This window comes from Chionomys nivalis, chromosome 2, assembly GCF_950005125.1.
Source record: "Chionomys nivalis chromosome 2, mChiNiv1.1, whole genome shotgun sequence".
NCBI classification, from domain to species: Eukaryota; Metazoa; Chordata; class Mammalia; order Rodentia; family Cricetidae; genus Chionomys; species Chionomys nivalis.
The window spans coordinates 69,188,212-69,204,784 of NC_080087.1; the positions used below are offsets into that span (position 1 = coordinate 69,188,212).

A 16,573-nucleotide genomic window follows, 5' to 3' on the forward strand; every position below is an offset into this window, starting at 1 on the left:
GGAACTAGCTCTTCTAGGCCAGGCTGGTCTCGAACTCACTGAGATCCGCCTGGCTCTGCCTCCCAAGTGCTGGGATTCAAGGCATGCGCTACCACCACCTGGCGAGGTGTGTTTCTTGTAAACAGCAGAACGTTGGATCCTGTTTTTGTATCCAGTCTCTTAGCCTGTGCCTTTTTATAGGTGAATTGAGTCCATTGTTATTAAGTGATATTAATGACCAGTGGTTGTTGACTCCGGTAAGCCACCACCTTGTGGTGCTACACACATTAATAGAATTGGGTTAATCAAAATGTGAGAGTTAGATAGTAATAGGCTAGAGCTAATGGGCCAGGCAGTGTTTATTTTTTTTATTATTATTATTATTATTTTTTTTTTGGTTTTTTCGAGACAGGGTTTCTCTGTGGTTTTGGAGCCTGTCCTGGAACTAGCTCTTGTAGACCAGGCTGGTCTCGAACTCACAGAGATCCGCCTGCCTCTGCCTCCCAAGTGCTGGGATTAAAGGCGTGCGCCACCACCGCCCGGCCCCAGGCAGTGTTTAAATGAATACAATTTGTGTGTTATTATTTCAGGGGCTAAGCTAGCTGTGCGGGAGCCGGGTCTGATGGAAAGCAGGTCTGCTCACCTCATCACTACAGTTTATTATACTTATAGTTAGACTAATCAGGTTCTTTTTTTTTTTTTTTTTTTTTTTTTTTTTTACATGGGCTATGACGGATGGTTTATTTGCCTTTCCGGGCTTTGATCTTCCTCAGATAGAACTCCAGCTCCTTGCCTTCTAGCACATAGCCATCTGCTCTGCCACACTGGCCTGGTCTTGAGGCGATACAGGCCAGAAGCTTGCCCTGCTGGAACTGCTCCTCCAGAAGACTGCTGATCTTGGCGTTCTTTTTCCTTTCATCGTATTTCTTCTGAATTTTCTTTGATCGTTTTTTGTTTAATATTTCTTCCTCCTCAGGAGTCAGCTTGGCCCCTTTCTTGCGGCCCAGGGGCAGTGCATAGTGGGACTCGTACCACTGTCGGTACAGGGTGCTGTCAATGAGCACAATGCAGTTCTTGACCAGAGTCTTGGTGCGGACCAGCTCGTTATTGGATGCATTGTAGACGACATCAATGATCCTTGTTTTCCGAGTACAGCACTCAGAACCCCAGGAAAAGTTCCCCACATCCAATCTTAGGGCACGGTACTTCTTATTGCCTCCTCGCACACGGACCGTGTGGATGCGACGAGGGCCAATCTTAGTGTTAGCCGCAGGCCGTCCCAGCTCATACTTCCGCTTCTTGTGGTAGGGCTTTCTCTTACCCCCGGTCTTGCGGCGCTTGTGCCAGTTGTCCCGAGAGATGCCCATCGCTCGGCGCTGGCAGGAAAGAGGAGGCACTAATCAGGTTCTTTAGATACATAGAGATTATATTCTACATAGATTAGTTTTGTTGCCGCAAGACACAAGTGCTCCTGGCTACACCAATTCCTGAGAGAATGTTGAGCACTGAAGACACTCCACTTGGAGCTTGTTTTCTTCTTGGCACAGTTGGCCTTTGAGCAAAGAACCACCCAGGCCTTGACCACTGACAACATGCATGGTGTCTGGACACGACAAGTGGGATACAAGAAAAAAGACAGTCAAATCTTTCCCAGACAGAGTAAGATGGTTTTGAAAATTTTTCTGCCTCTGAAAATGGTCTGTCAGTTACTCTAGGCCTTAGCCAAAGTTAATTGTTCCAACATTGCAAATGAGACTTTGGGTGACAACCCAGGTAGCCAGTTTGTCATTTTTTCTGCACATTTTAGAAGTTGATTCATTGCACTTCTTGTTTACTCAGGTAATATTATTTCCCTTCTCATTTCTTCAGTGGGGTTGAAGACTGGATAGTCATAGCTACTTTCCTCTCAGGACTTGGCCAAGCGCGCATCTCTCTCTCTCTCTCTCCTCTCTCTCTCTCTCTCTCTCTCTCTCTCTCTCTCTCTCTCTTTCTTTCTGGATTTTTGAGACAGGGTTTCTCTGTGGCCAAACTATTTCTAATACAAGACTTAGACTCTTATTAGTAAAATTATCAAAACATTTAGCATATATTTCTTGCTTGTTTATGCTGGTTATAATTCTAATTTTTATACTTGGTATTTGTTCTTATTGTATATAGTTTTGTATTAGGCTTAGAACTGTCTTATTTAAACAAAAGGAGGAGGTGCTGTAGGAATTTCTTCAGTCAGAAGCCTTTAAGATATCAGCATACTGGAGCATGGCCTCTTATACTCTAAATGCCGAAGTAAAGCATGTGCTCGCTCTCTCTTCTGACTGCTGGATTTGGTTCTTATTTCCTGTTTTTTCAGAGGACTGTGATCTGTGAGTCTACCCCTAAATAAATAACCCTTTTTAATACTCAATTCTGAGCTAGTGTTGGATTATTTTGCAACTCCCATCTTCAACTTGGAGGACACTTGCAATAAACATGCTAGAGTCTGGGACAGCAGAGTCCTCCAAACTCCCAGAATCCAATTTTTTTTAACAAGTTTAACAGCATACAACATTGTACCAATGTAGAGTACATTGCATTCAATCTAGGAGAAATTAAGTTGTGATACATCCTATAATAATACAATAATATGAGATGTCTTGTTGGACTCTAGCGTCCAAACACCGAGGAGGAGTTGCCCCCAGAGACGCATCTCACACACCAGAGCCGATGCAAAAGCATGAGGATTTTATTAATTCTGTCATGACAGGGTCCCTCAGCATTCGGGGAAGCCAAGAGACCTCGAATAGCTAGTACAGTCTACTTTTAAAGGGGCCACAGAAGCAAGGGGGGTTGTTTTTTGACTATTATGATTGGCTTATTTGAAAGGGCTATTACCAATAATTGGCTGGAGAGCTGTTGCCAGATCAGATGAGGTAAGAGGTCATTTTGACCCCATTTCCCAGGGGACTGAACCAAAACACACGTATATGGGTAATTGTTCAGGAACGGAGTACGTGCATGTGTAGCTGTTAGGTCTTTGGTTCCCAGGGGAGGAGAGGAAGCACTATGGCACAGAGGCTGAGAGGATTCAGAATAGTCAGAAATGGCTTCAGGATTGTCTTAAAGTCTTACATTCCCTCCTCTTATTTGGTCAAATATCTCAATCTTGAGATATTAGTAAATTTAGGGGACTAATTGGATCTGTACACAGAAATTAGCAAACCAGTGTTGTAGGCCCATCATAGATCAATAGAAGGCACCAGGTCCTCTTGTTGTGGGACTTGGGAGAGTTAGGTTTGTCCCCAATTACAGGACGTATAAGAGCTGATATGGTTGAAACTGCCAGATGAGGCTATTTCCTCATACTAGGAAGGTCCTGCTGACAAGCATAGCCAGCAAGATTGTGTCAAGCTGGGATCAGTACTATTTAGCAAAGAAAAGAAAAGGTTCCCACTATCAGATTAAACAGTTGCTGGCCTGTATTAGAGCTTGCCAGCAGTGAAGTAGGGGTTGCAGAAGGGTTCTTAGGACTAGGAGTGGGGCCCAGGGCCCTGGCAAGGGGAGCTACCTCAGTAGGGGCTCGCTGGCCCTGGTCAGGAATACCGGGTTGGGCCCTAGTACTATGGCCATTGGAGGTGTTACAGCAGCTCACAGGGCGAACAGAATCCCTATGTCTTTTCTTTCTGGATCATACAACCATAAACCCCAAATATTGCCTGTTAACCAGTTAGCTTTTTTTTTTTTCCTCAGTGAAAGTGATTGTGATTTCAGATTTTTTTTCTGGTGTGGTACGGGTGAAAGAGACTAAGTTCTTTTTATTAACCCTCAACCAGGAGACATTGACGTTGGTTTTACATCCCAGGCAGCACAGTAAAATACTTTAGGCCCCCCATACTGCAGAGTTTGCTTTTTCCCTCAGACAAATATTCAGAATATTTGCATACAGGATAAAGGTTTCCGGGGCTTTGCTCAGTATCCTCCCAAGAGTCTTTTGCTAAAACACACAGGTCAAAAGTTAGCTGGGGGAACCAGGTATTTAGGGGATGAACTCCATAAGGCTCGCCCAGTATCAAAGTTAGTCAGGGTCCAGGTTAAGTCCTGAGGTATAAACATCAGGGCAAAGATCAGCAAACCTGGCAGAATCAGGCCTCTTTGAGAGGATTTTGGGTATGCTGAAACTTTCATTTGAAAGGTCCTGGGTCATCCTGTGGAGGTGCAGGCTTGACGTGAGACGCATGGATCCAGGCTGCAATACTTTGAGGGTGGTAGGTGTAGGGTCCCTTTCAGCGAGTTTCAAGGTTCTGGGACCAGTGTCTCCGAACGTACACAGAATCGCCAACCTGGAACAGGTGTGAGATTTCTGGGTGCCCGGGCTGGTGTTGGGAGGTGCCAGCAAAGAAGCAGGGAGAGTAGCTTAGCCCAACAGGCAGCAGCAGGGATAGCTAGGGCCCCTTTAGGGAGGGTCTAGTCCAGCCGGCAGCAGCAGGCTCTGGTCAGCTAAATACCATTTCGTGCCCCAAGTCCTTCCCGACACCCATGGAGACAGTCTCGCTGCTCGCCCCTGGGAGACAAGTGGGGGAGATGTCACAGGTCCCTGTGCTTCACATGGAGCATTGTTTTGGGGAAGTATAAAAATCTAGCTCTTTTAAGTGGCATCTATGTTCTGGACCTCCATGCCCAAATATCTCCTCCAGGGGAAAATCTTCTGCCAGCCTCCAGGGACAGCTGTGGGGGATATGTATCTTGGATATCCCAGGAGGCTAGCCCTGCCACCAGTTGACAGAAATCAGGGGTGAGGGCAAGGGTATCAAAGCAAGGGCTTGAGGAGGCGTGGATTGCAGGTATGAGCGGGCAGCTGCTGTTCTGGCTGTGGGGTGCTGCAGCTTTTCTCATGTCCCTCCGGATATACCCCAGGCATCAATTCTGGAATGACTGCGAGATTTCCAGGTGTCAGGGTGGTCAGGGGTTTCTATGCCTGCGCTCAGAGATCTGGAGAGCCTTCAACCGCACCTGCAGATCGGGTTTGTTAGCAAATGGGTCATGAGGGGCCTTAGGAAACCAAGGGGGGGAGGTCCCCTATATTGGATCTTATAGGGGGTTAGTCCAAGCTGAGACGGGGTATTTTGCACACAGAACAGGGCTAGGGGAAGGAGCTGTACCCAGTCTCTAGTGCCAGATTCCAAAGGCTAATCTGGTTTTATTTATCCTTTTTACCTTTCCTGAACTCTGGGGTCTGTATGTACAATGTAATTTTCCCCAGTCTTACCTATGCCCTGACTTTTCTGAGCAACAAGGCAGTTTTACCATCAACTTCGGCTACCTTGAGCAGGCCAAACCTCGAGAAGATTTCTTCTTTGATCTTCTTAGTCCTGGTAAGAAGAAGCTTTACTGCCATCCGGCCGATGTCCCTTTAAGTAGGCTGCCCAGCTCATTCACCATTGCTGCCCTGCCTTCTTACCAGCAGCGTGCGCCTCCAAAACCAGTTCTGCTTGGGCATTGCTGTACCCCAAGCTTCCCACAGCTGCAGTCTGGGAGCTGGGGGCAGTTGTTCTCTCTGAAACTTGCAAGCAGCTCGGGAAAGTTGTTTGGAATTGGGCTCTGGCATTTCCAGGGCCCTCCTCGCTTCAGTCAGTCGCTACCTGCCAGGGCAGGTGACTGTAAGCAGAGTTCCCAGGCTTGTGCTGTGACCAAGGCAGCAGGAAGGAGGATTGAGCTGGCAATGGCTGCAAAGCCTTCCTCAGCAAGGTGGACATGACAAAGGCAGAGAGCAGCCTGCTATTCTTTACAGCCCTGAAGAACAGTAGGGGAAGTCAAAGTCTCCAACAGGTCTTTTTCTAATAAAAGCGTGGGACACTCAGGAATAATCAGTCCTTGTGTCCGTGGCCAAATGTTTTAAACATAGCGAGGGGAAACTCTTCCCGTTTTTCCCCTGTACACCCCAGAATCGGACACCTGGGTGCACAGCCTAAGCAAGGGGGGGATTTCAGTACTGTCACTGTGACTCCCTCTCAGGTGGGCAGAGCGCTGCTTCAGTAGCCGGATGTGTTCGGCGCCGTTCTCCGACCCGCTTCTGCTCAGCAGCTGCTTTGGGAAGTGTCTTGAGTCCAAAGTCCTGTAGGGCCACTCCTCCTCACTGAAGTTCACATTTGGTCACTCAGGGGCTGCTCTGTCTGAGGTGCGCAGTCTCTGCAGCTGTTGTCTTCTGTTGCCTCCCTATCTGTCCCTTTACTAAGTCCTGGAGGGGAGCATCTCTGTAGTCCCTCCATTCTCTGCAACTTGCTGTCTGAAGCTGACTGGCCTATAAAAGACATCACTACATCGGCTTGGCGATCTGCTGCTGTGGGATCAAAATGGGCGTACATCCTGTACCCCTCCAATAGTCTTTCTAAAAATCCTGTAGGAGTACTATCAGACCTTTGTACTATTGCTCTTACCTTAGCCAAATTAGCAAATTAGTGGGGTGCTTTACAACCCCCTTCCTTTTTTTTTAGACCCACCAATTGGACTCTGGCAATAAAGATGGAGCTGCTCCCTACCAGCTGGAGTATTGAAGGCCAATCCTCTATCTTGTCTGGTGATTGGGTTGGCTTGCTGTCAGCTCCTGGGACATTCTTTTGAGCTTCAAAGAGAACTCACTGCTTTTCCTCTGTGGTTAGGAGCACCTGTAAGAGCTGCTGGCAATCACCCAAGTGGGCTGATGGGTAACCAGAACAGAGTCTATAAGCCCGGTCACGGCCTGAGGGTCCCGAGAAAAGGAAGGGTTACAAGTAAAGATTAGAGGCAGAAAAAGGCAGTATTGTAATTGGCCTGCTACTGAGCGAAGGGGAAATGCTTGGGAAGTCACTCTCATCCTTCCCCTGTCCCAGCGTAGACGCTGAGTACTGAAGTTTTCAGGGCTAGGGCCCTACCAGCGGGGCTCCTCAGGAACGAAGTGCGTCCTCCCGGGGAGGAGAAGGGAGAAGTCTGCCATGCTCGGCTGGAGATCAGGAAGAACCAGAGGCGCCTGGATTCTGGGTTTCTTTCACTCCTGTACAGGAAAGAGAGAAGACAAAAGGCTCACGGATGGGCAGCAACCTCCTCCTCCAGTGGTGGGGCTGCTTTCAGAATCAGGGGAACTGATGATGGCCAGGGGCTGGTACCAGGTTCTGAATTCCTGCAGGTGGATTTTAACAAAGACAAACCAACATACAAACACAAAAATACAAAGAGACAGACATAAACTCAAAACCAGAAGCTGGTGCTCTTGCCACCACTCTGATGTAGAACTGAAAATACACAAGAACAAAAAGACAGACATAGCAGAAGTCGCACCATAGTAGATCCAAAAACACAGATGGAGGATCACGTCTCCCCTGGAGATTAGGGCGACCTGGTCGCCCCTCCCTCCCACAAATGCCCATGAAACGTCTTTCAGTGCTAGGGCAAGGGATCTCAGGACACGTCTGCCTCCTCCCTGAGCCCCGTTTCAATACAGACCCTGCGCAAGTACAATTCTCAGATTACTGATTTACAATTACACAGAAACAGAAACACAATACACAAACAGACAGACATAAAAATGAGCTCGTTTCTTTATACCTCCAACTGGGTCTAGAGCGTGTCTGGGAGCGACTCGATTCCCGGTCAGGGAACCAAATGTTGGACTCTAGCATCCAAACACCGAGGAGGAGTCACCCCCAGAGACCACCTCACACACCACAGCCGATGCAAAAGCATGAGGATTTTTATTAATTCTGTCATGACAGGGTCCCTCACCATTCGGGAAGCCGAGAGACCTCAAATAGCTGGTACAGTCTACTTTTAAAGGGGCCACAGAAACAAGAAGGGTTGTTCTTTGACTATTATGATTGGCTTATTTGAAAGGGCTATTACCGATAATTGGCTGGAGAGCTGTAACCAGATCAGATGAGGTAAGAGGTCATTTTGACCCCATTTCCCAGGGGACTGAATCAAAACATACGTATATGGGTAATTGTTCAGGAACTGAGTACGTGCATGTGTAGCTGTTAGGTCCTTGGTTCCCAGGGGAGGAGGGGAAGCTAAATGATAGAGTATGATTAATCATGTCATTAACTCTGTATTTCATGGATAAGGCACATCCACAGGACAGGGATTTGGGGGAAGAAGAAATAGAGCAGCATAGGAAAGGGAATGGGGAGGAGGACAAGTAAGAACAGAGTATGGGAGGATGGCTCAGAGTTTAAAAACACATACTGGTTTTGTAGAGGACTGGGATCAGTCTCAAAACCACTTGCAATTCCAGTTTCATTTCGGGATCTAGTGCCCTCTTCTGGCTTCCAAGGGTGTTCTACTCATGTGTACACCTCCTCTCACGTACCCATAATTAAAAATAGTAAAAATAAATCTTCACAAAAGTAGAATTGCTTTCTACACTAGTTTGAAAAACAAATTAAAATAATATTCACTTATAAGCAACAGCTCTACAGTTGTGGAAATCACAAACTACACAGTGGACAAGCACAGTGTCTGCTTTGTGGGCATGGAGTTCTTTTTGGGCTGGTGACAGCTAGATTAGATTATGGTGGTAGCTGTGTATCATTGAGAATTTATTCGGTGCCGTTGAATTACATACTTTGAAGTGCTAATAGTTAAATTTATGCTTTATGAGCTATAGTCCAACAGGAAAATGAGGAACCAACAACACATAATCTTTATAGCAGAAAGAGGTTCACATTAATTACTCTTCTGTTGCTCTGATAAAATATCATGACTAGAAGCAACTTATAGACTAAGGTTTGCTTTTACTTATGGTTCCAGGGGGTTAGATAATCCCTAATTGAATGGACAGCATGATGGCAGGTTGTGGGACTAAGATGCCCACCAAGAAGCAGAGACATTGAACCAGACATGGGTCAAAACTATTATTATCAAAGCCCACCTTCAATGACCTACTTTCTCCAGAAAACCTCCCATGTCCTAAAAGTTCCATAATCTCCCCCCAAATAATATCACCAAATGGGGACCAAGTGTTCAAATACACAGGTCTATGGTAGTTCTCATTGAAACCACCGTAGAGGTGCACCATGCTTCAGAGGTCACAGCAATTAAACATTGCTTCCTTGGCGAAACTTTAAAAAAATAACTTTTTATTTATGTATAAGTGTGAATGCATGCCCCCCTCTCTCTATGTGTATTGTGTTCACACATATGTGTGTCGCCACAGAAGCTGCAATATGGTGTCAGATCTCCTGGTGCTGGGACACTACACAACAGACAGTTGTGAGCCATTCATTGTGGGTGCTGGGAATCAAACTCAGGTCCTCTGGAAGAGCAGGCAGTGCTCTTTACTCCTGAACTTTATCTCCAGTCTCTTTGATAAAATTTCTAAAATAAGCTTTGGTTAATAATTTTCCTAAGTGTGGAGCTTGTGTTGTATAACATCTGCCTTTCTACCCAGGATGCAGTATGGCATCTTATGTTCCTGTGCAGCAGGGGGCAGATGTAGAGCACTAATGAGTTATTTCTACCACAAGTACTCTTCCCATGTCTTATTCTGAAAAAATGAGAATGCGACTATATTGGATGATCCTCACAGCCACCTGAGAGGTGGTGTCACGTTGTTTTCACCTTGAAGAATATGGGATGGAGGCCACTGATAAATATTTCCCTCATGTCTCAAGGGGAAAGTGGAGAATTTCTTCTAGTGAGCATTAGTATCTAGAAATGCAGACTTTATCAGGCTAAGATTTGTTGTCAGGAGAGAGGAGAAAGTGAGGAAGGAACAAAAGGGTGGGGATGAGGAAGAAGAAACGACATGAACTGGTCCATAGAGAAGGGTTAAGAGGAGCCATAATGTCCTACAGAAATGAAGAAGCCAGAAGGAGGAAGTTTGGGGCAATAAACCATAGCCTTACTCCAGGAAGGAGGCCAGCATCCTTCCGCAGAACAGATTTTCTCAGAGTTGCCACATTGTGTTTTTCACTACTCCTTCTGTCCTTCTATTTGTTCTATTGAGAACAAGTGCTTGAACCTGGATTGCGAGGGGTTTTGGGGTCCTGACTACAAGCCCAACAACTCTGGGGACAACAAGTGTGATTTGGTAAGAAAAAGCAAGTAAATGAGAAAGGAGCATTTCTTATTCCTCTTCATGCCTCCAGGCTCATATCCAGAATGAAGTGTTTTCCTTGAAACACCGACATGTATCTTCTTCAAAATACCTTCAGGGTTTGGAGGATTCTGGCCATGGTAAGGACCATACAGTGCTGTGTAGATACATGGCAGGATGAAGGAGGGAGGGAGACCCTATGGTAGTCTTCTCAGGTGGACGACCAGCCCTCAGCCTCACTCACCTGAGGGGTTTATATCCTGACTTATTGAAATGAGCACCATTAAGTCCTATGTCCATGGACCTGGGAAAGACTTTCTATTTAAAGTGTCAACAGTTTTGTTCCCACCACTGCCTGTGCCCCAGCCCTAAGAAGATGAAGACCAATCTCCTGAGGTGGTCAGTTCCTCTTCCTGTGGGGCTGTTAGTGTCTTTGTCTCTGGGAACACAAGGCCAGCAAAGGCCACACCCTGCCTGTCTGTTCATCAGACTGCCTGCACAACATTAGTTAGTGAGAGAAGATACCGTAGCTCTCACCCTCATGGTCCTGTTCAGCCTCAGTAAGATGTGAAAAGGGAAAGAATTCACCTAAGTCAAGGAGAGACCCCACTCCAAGACAGGATTTGGCATGTGAGGAGAATCCAAGGGCGCAGGAGGCTCTTGGTAGGAGGGGACCTCCTCAGCTTTCAGGATGAACTTCTCACAGGACAATCCCTTTCAGGGCTGAGTCTGGGCTACAAGAAAGCAGTATTGGCTGGTGAGTGTATTCCCAGCTGTCCCAGATATCTCCACTGTACTTGGGACAATGTGTCATACCAGGCAGAGGGGATGGAGAACAGTAGATGTGGGCTGATATTGGGAAAGGCTGGACAGTTCTGAGCTTGCAAACAATGATCTGAGAAATCAGCGTCCTAGTAACTAGCTTCTGGCTTCTTTTCTGGGACACCCTCTGTGTCCACCATCTGGGCTGAACCAGATTTTGTGATCACTTGGGGGACAACTATGAGCATCTGGTGTCAGGGTACCTTTGAGGCTCTTGAGTACCATCTGGAAAGAGAAGGAAGCCCATCATCCTTATGCAGACAGACTTCATTGGAGCACAAAAACAAGGTGAATTTCACTATTTTATTTTTATCAGATCATCACGCAGGTGGTATCATTGTTACTATCTGAGCCATGCTGGCTGTCTAGAGCGCAGTGACCCCCTGGAGCTGGTGGTGACAGCTAAGGGGACACTCATGGATCCCAGTCCCCGGATCTGCTCTCTAGATAGGATATTCTTTCAGGAATGTTTTTTCTCACAGCCCAGTCCTTGAGGAAGAATCTGAGTCAGTTTGTCAGTTTACACATTCTGGCCACCTTCTCCTTCCTCCTCCTTCCTTTTTCTCCTTTTCCTCCTCCTTCTGCCTCTCCCTTTTCTTTTTATTCTCATTCTTGTTGTCTTTTTGAGACAAGTTCTCTCTATTACACAGCTTCGGCTGTCCTGGAACTTGCTATGTAGACCAGGCTAGCTTTGAAGTCACAGTTCCACCTGCTTCTGCCTCCTGAGTGCTGGGATTAAAAGCTTGTGCCATGACACCTGGGCTGCCTTCTTCTCTTGTAGGATTCTACAGAAAACCCACCATCTCAGTCTTGCCCAGCTCTGAAGAAACCTCAGGAGGGAAGATGACAATTCAGTGTGATTCCTTGCTGGGATATGATAGGTTTATTTTGACTGAGGAAGGAGAACACAGCCTATCCAGGACTATACATGCACAGCATGTACCCACTGGACAGTTCCAGGCTCTGTTCTCTGTGGGTTCTCTGACCTTTGGCCAGAAATGGACGTGCAAATGCTATGGCAATTACAAGATCAATCCATATGTGTGGTCAGAATCCAGTAGCCCTTTGAAGCTCCTGGTGTCAGGTGAGGAAGCTCCGTAATTGACACAATAATTTTTGAGGTTTCCTCCATACATTTCCATGAATCTTGCTTTCAGGGAAACTAAAATGGGATGTGGCTAAAGGGAGCCACAGAAAACACACACACACACACACACACACACACACACACACACACACACACAGAGGGTCTGGGGGAAAGGAAGAAAGGAAGGGAAAAATGCTTTTTCAAATTGTAAGACAGGGTCTCTCTATGTATCTCTGGCTGGAGATGGAGGAGGAGTGGATGGGGGTGTAGAAGGGAGGTAAGGGGAGGGAACAGGAGGAGAGGAGAGAGGGGAACTGTGGCGGATATGCAAAATAAATAAATAAAAAGAGAACACTGGTTTCTCTCCCAGAGGATCCAGTTTGATTTCCAGCACCCACATGATGTCTCCCAACTGTCTATACAGTTCCAGGGGATCCAACATCCTCACACAGGCACAGCACCAATGCTCATAAAATAAAAGATAGTCTATCTTAAGCCATGAAAATAAGATATAAGAAGTCCTCAGGGGAACATTTTGCATCTCATCAGGATAAATATGCTCTTCTGCTTCTTTATTTCCTGGGAACAGTTCAGCCCATTACAGAACAAGTCAGACACTCAAACACCTGACCAAGGAGAAGCTTTAGATATGGCAATAGATAAATACAGAAGGTACAGTCTTGTCCATGGGAGGCATGAGCCCTGTGTGAGCATTCATGTTTACTCTGACCTTCTTTTGTTGTGATTTCTTTGTACAGTTCCCAGGATCACAGAGTGGAGAATCTCATTCAGATCACTGTAGCTGCTTTGGTTCTGGTGAGCCTTGGAGTTCTGCTTTTTTTAGGTCTCCCATGGCCAGAGAAGAAAATGAGACCTTAATGGTTATATTTAGACAGAAAAAGGGAACTCACACACTGGAGAGGGGAAGTGAAGATAACCTAATGGAGGAGTATGAACAAAGTACACGGATAAAAACATAAAAACTATTATTTTGAAACATGTTCTCTTGTATGGTAACAAAATTAGTAAAATAACTAAATTCAAAATGGAGCTATCTAAAAATTTTGTACTTTCTATCTAGGTTCTTATGCAAACATACTGATGTCAAGATCACAAGCACACTCAGGTTTGTGAAATTCATACCTACAATCACCAAGCAATGGCAACTGCCCAAATAGATGTCAGCACATGAACTTATTAACAGATAAAACTGGAGTGTATTTCACCTCAAGACCCATTTCCATCAGTGCAGGGTGTCAACCAAGTGCAGGATGTCTTTCTTCATGCCTTCTCCTGTTGAGAGTTAATAGCAAAAAGCCCTATGATTTTCAGCAGATCATTTGATCTGACCCATCTATTTGTAACTGAGTCACATTAAATAGGTGGAAATCCAAAACAAACCCCGAAAATGAAAGAGTGAAGATAGGCTTATTGTTAGTGCTAGTGGTTTTTGGAGAAAGGAGGTATAGGATTTTATGCAGGGAGCCCATACAATAACAGCTTTAAGTGTGTGCAACTTCTTGATGTAAGGTCAGAATATAAGAAAAGAAGATTGTACACATATTTTGGGTAGCCCAAGAAGATCGTGGAATGGAACATATGACTCAAAATCTGCAACAGTCATCATAAGCTCTTTGGGACATAGTCACCTTGCAGCACAATAATAACAGAAGAGAGCCTACATGTAGACATGCTCAGTGTGTGTCATTAAGATGGTCTCTGTCAACCTGGAAACTACCTAGATGCCCCTCAACTGAAGATTGGATAAAGAAAACATGGTACATTTACACAATGGAGTACCACACAGCAGTAAAAAATAATGACATCTTGAAATTTGCAGGCAAATGGATGAATCTAGAAAAAACCATATTAAGTGAGTTAACCCAGACAATGAAAGACTAATATCATATGTACTCACTCATAAGTGGCTTCTAGACATAAAGCAAACAAACAAACAAACAAACAAAAAACCAACCTACAGTCCATAACCCCAGGGAATCTAGACAACAAAGAGGACCCTAAGAGAGACATACATGGATCTACATAGGAAGGAGAAAAAACAAGATCTCCTAAGTAAATTGGGTGATGGAGTTATGGGAGAGGGTAGAAGGGAAGAGGAGAGGAAAAGAGAGGAGCGAAGAAAAATGTATAGCTCAATAAAAACAATAAAAAATGATGGTCTCTGTCAAAAAGAGAAATACCTCTAAGCAAGCTTACTCGGAATGAATCATACATATAGCAGACATGAACACTGGGGATTCTCAGACTATATTATAAAAGAGAGGCAGGAAAGACTTTGGGCATGCTCGGCAATCTTTACAATTTTATCTTTGTGCAGGAAAGACACTTTGAAGGTATTTTAATACAGAAGCTTTCTTGCAATGGTGCCAGACTCATTCAGTGGTTAACAACAGTGTAAAAATTCACCTTGCATTAACTAAATAAGTTCTAGAAATATATTGTATGGTTGACAAAAGCGTTTAGTGTAATTAGACAACTGCAATCATAGTTGGTGGTAGATACTAGTATACCTAGTACCATTTTACTCAAGGCACTGAAGTCAAAGAGTCTCTTTAGGTCATGAGTTCAAACCCACCATGAACAACTAAGTGAGACCCCATTTCATAGAATATTCTCCTAAGAGAGTAGATATCAACATCTTGTTATTTGATACTTGTTTTCTTTTAAAAAGATACATTTACTTATTCACGTACTCTATATGCATGCATGATTTTATGCCAGAAGAGGGTATCAGATACCACTAGAGATTATTGTGAGCCACCATGCAGTTCTTGGGAATTGAACTGAAGACCTTTGGAGGAGTAGTCAGTGCTCTTAACTGCTGAGCCATCTCTCTAGCCTCTCAACATCATGTTATTACAAAATATGTAGCAACAGAAAGTGAAGGCAGTACAAGGAAACTAAGAGAAATCAGATATGTTTATGATATAGGTTTTACTGATAATTTCATAAGAAACATATATCTAATCACATCAAATTATTGATGTTAAATATGTGTTTTTAAAACTTATTTACTTCAAAATTATTTTTAGGTGTGTGTATGTGTGTGTGTGTGTGTGTGTGTGTGCATGTGAGTATATGCACATCAGTGCAGATGCTCTTGAATGCCAGAGGTGTCGGCTTTCCAGGTTATCCCTGGAGCTGGAGTTAACGAGCAGTTGTAAACTCATGCTGGGAATTGAACTCAGGCCGTCTGGAAGAGCAGCCAGTACTATCATCCAAAGAACTGTCTCTACCACCCTCTAGAACTTTTTCCATAAGTTCGAAATTGTGTATTTTAAAAAATTATTTTTTTTTAAAAACAGATAACACCAGAATCCAGTGAACACGCAAAAGGAAGACTTCAACACCCTGATCCAGAAGAAGTAGAAGAAATTGATTTTAAACATAACATTATGAAAATGATAGAGACCCTTAAACAGGATGCTGCTTTTCAGGTTGTTGCAAGAATTCTTGCATTGTTGCCTGCCCATCAAATGCAGCCAGGAGAGTCTTGGCCTTTGGTCCAATCTTTGCTGTGGCTGACTGTGTACTTTGGGGGGGGTTTCTTTGTCTGCCCCCTCATAGGTTCCCTCAGCACTGGAGCTGGCTCTCAGATCCCGTTTGCCCTGAAACAGGCTGTGGTGGTGGATCTAAGGACCCCGCAGATGGAAAGGGGTGTTCGGGGGCAAGATGGAATGGGGTAAACAGAGAAAGCCAGTAGCCGGGATACACATCGCTGAATGGCCAGAAATGTTTAGGGAATTGGATGGGGCCTGTTCTCCATTCCCAGGGCGTCTGGCTGGCTGGGTGGGCACACACTTACCCCTCTGGATGGATCTCCTCAGTACAGGAGCAGGACCACTTACTGGGCCAAGGACCTTGCAGACAAAAGGGCAGGCTTGGTGGGGACAGGCTCAAGTGAAACAAAGAAGCCCCTGCTGCAGGAGCACTTACTGCTGCTGGCTACCCAGACCCTCAGTCCTGATGTAGGCTGAGTTGGGGGATCCTAAGTCCCCACAGATGGAAAGGGGTACTTGGTAAATAGAGACAGCCAGTAATCAGGGAGATGCCACCCTGAATGGTCAGAAATGTTTAGGGAATTGGAGGGAGCCTGTACTCTATTCCCGGGGCATCCAGTTGGCCTGGCAGGCACACACTTAACCCTCTGGATGGATCTCCTCAGTACAGGATCAGGGCCACTCAGCTCTTAATATTCTTTCTTTATTCTGTATGTTTTGTGGTTGGATTAATATAAGGTGAGGGATTTTTTTTTTTTTTTTTGATCCAGTCTATTTGGTGTTCTGTAAGCTTCTTGTACCTTCATAGGAATATCCTTCTTTAGGTTGGGAAATTTTGTTGAATATATTTTCTGGGCCTTTGAGCAGTAATTTTCCTTCTACCCCTATTATTCTTAGGTTTAGTCTTTTCATGGTGTCCCAGATTTCCTGGATGTTTTGTGTTAAGAATTTGTTGGATTTGCTTTTTTTTTTTTTTTTTTTTATCAATGAGTCTATTTCCTCTACAGTATCTTCAGCATCTGAAGTTCTTTCTTCTATCTCTTGTATTCTGTTGGTTATACTTGTCTCTGTAGTTCTTGTTAATTTACCCAGATTTTCCATATTCAGCCATCCCGGGTTTGTGTT

At 44.9% G+C, this 16,573-nt stretch overlaps 1 protein-coding gene across 1 annotated transcript; it reads right to left on the bottom strand.

Moving 5' to 3' along the window:
• Positions 1-697: 697 nt before the first annotated feature.
• Positions 698-1,365, bottom strand: LOC130869996 (40S ribosomal protein S8-like). The gene has a single exon (XM_057762548.1). It carries the CDS (start codon positions 1,344-1,346, stop codon positions 720-722), a length of 627 nt encoding a protein of 208 aa, XP_057618531.1. The 5' UTR covers positions 1,347-1,365; the 3' UTR covers positions 698-719.
• Between the last annotated feature and the right edge of the window lie 15,208 nt (positions 1,366-16,573).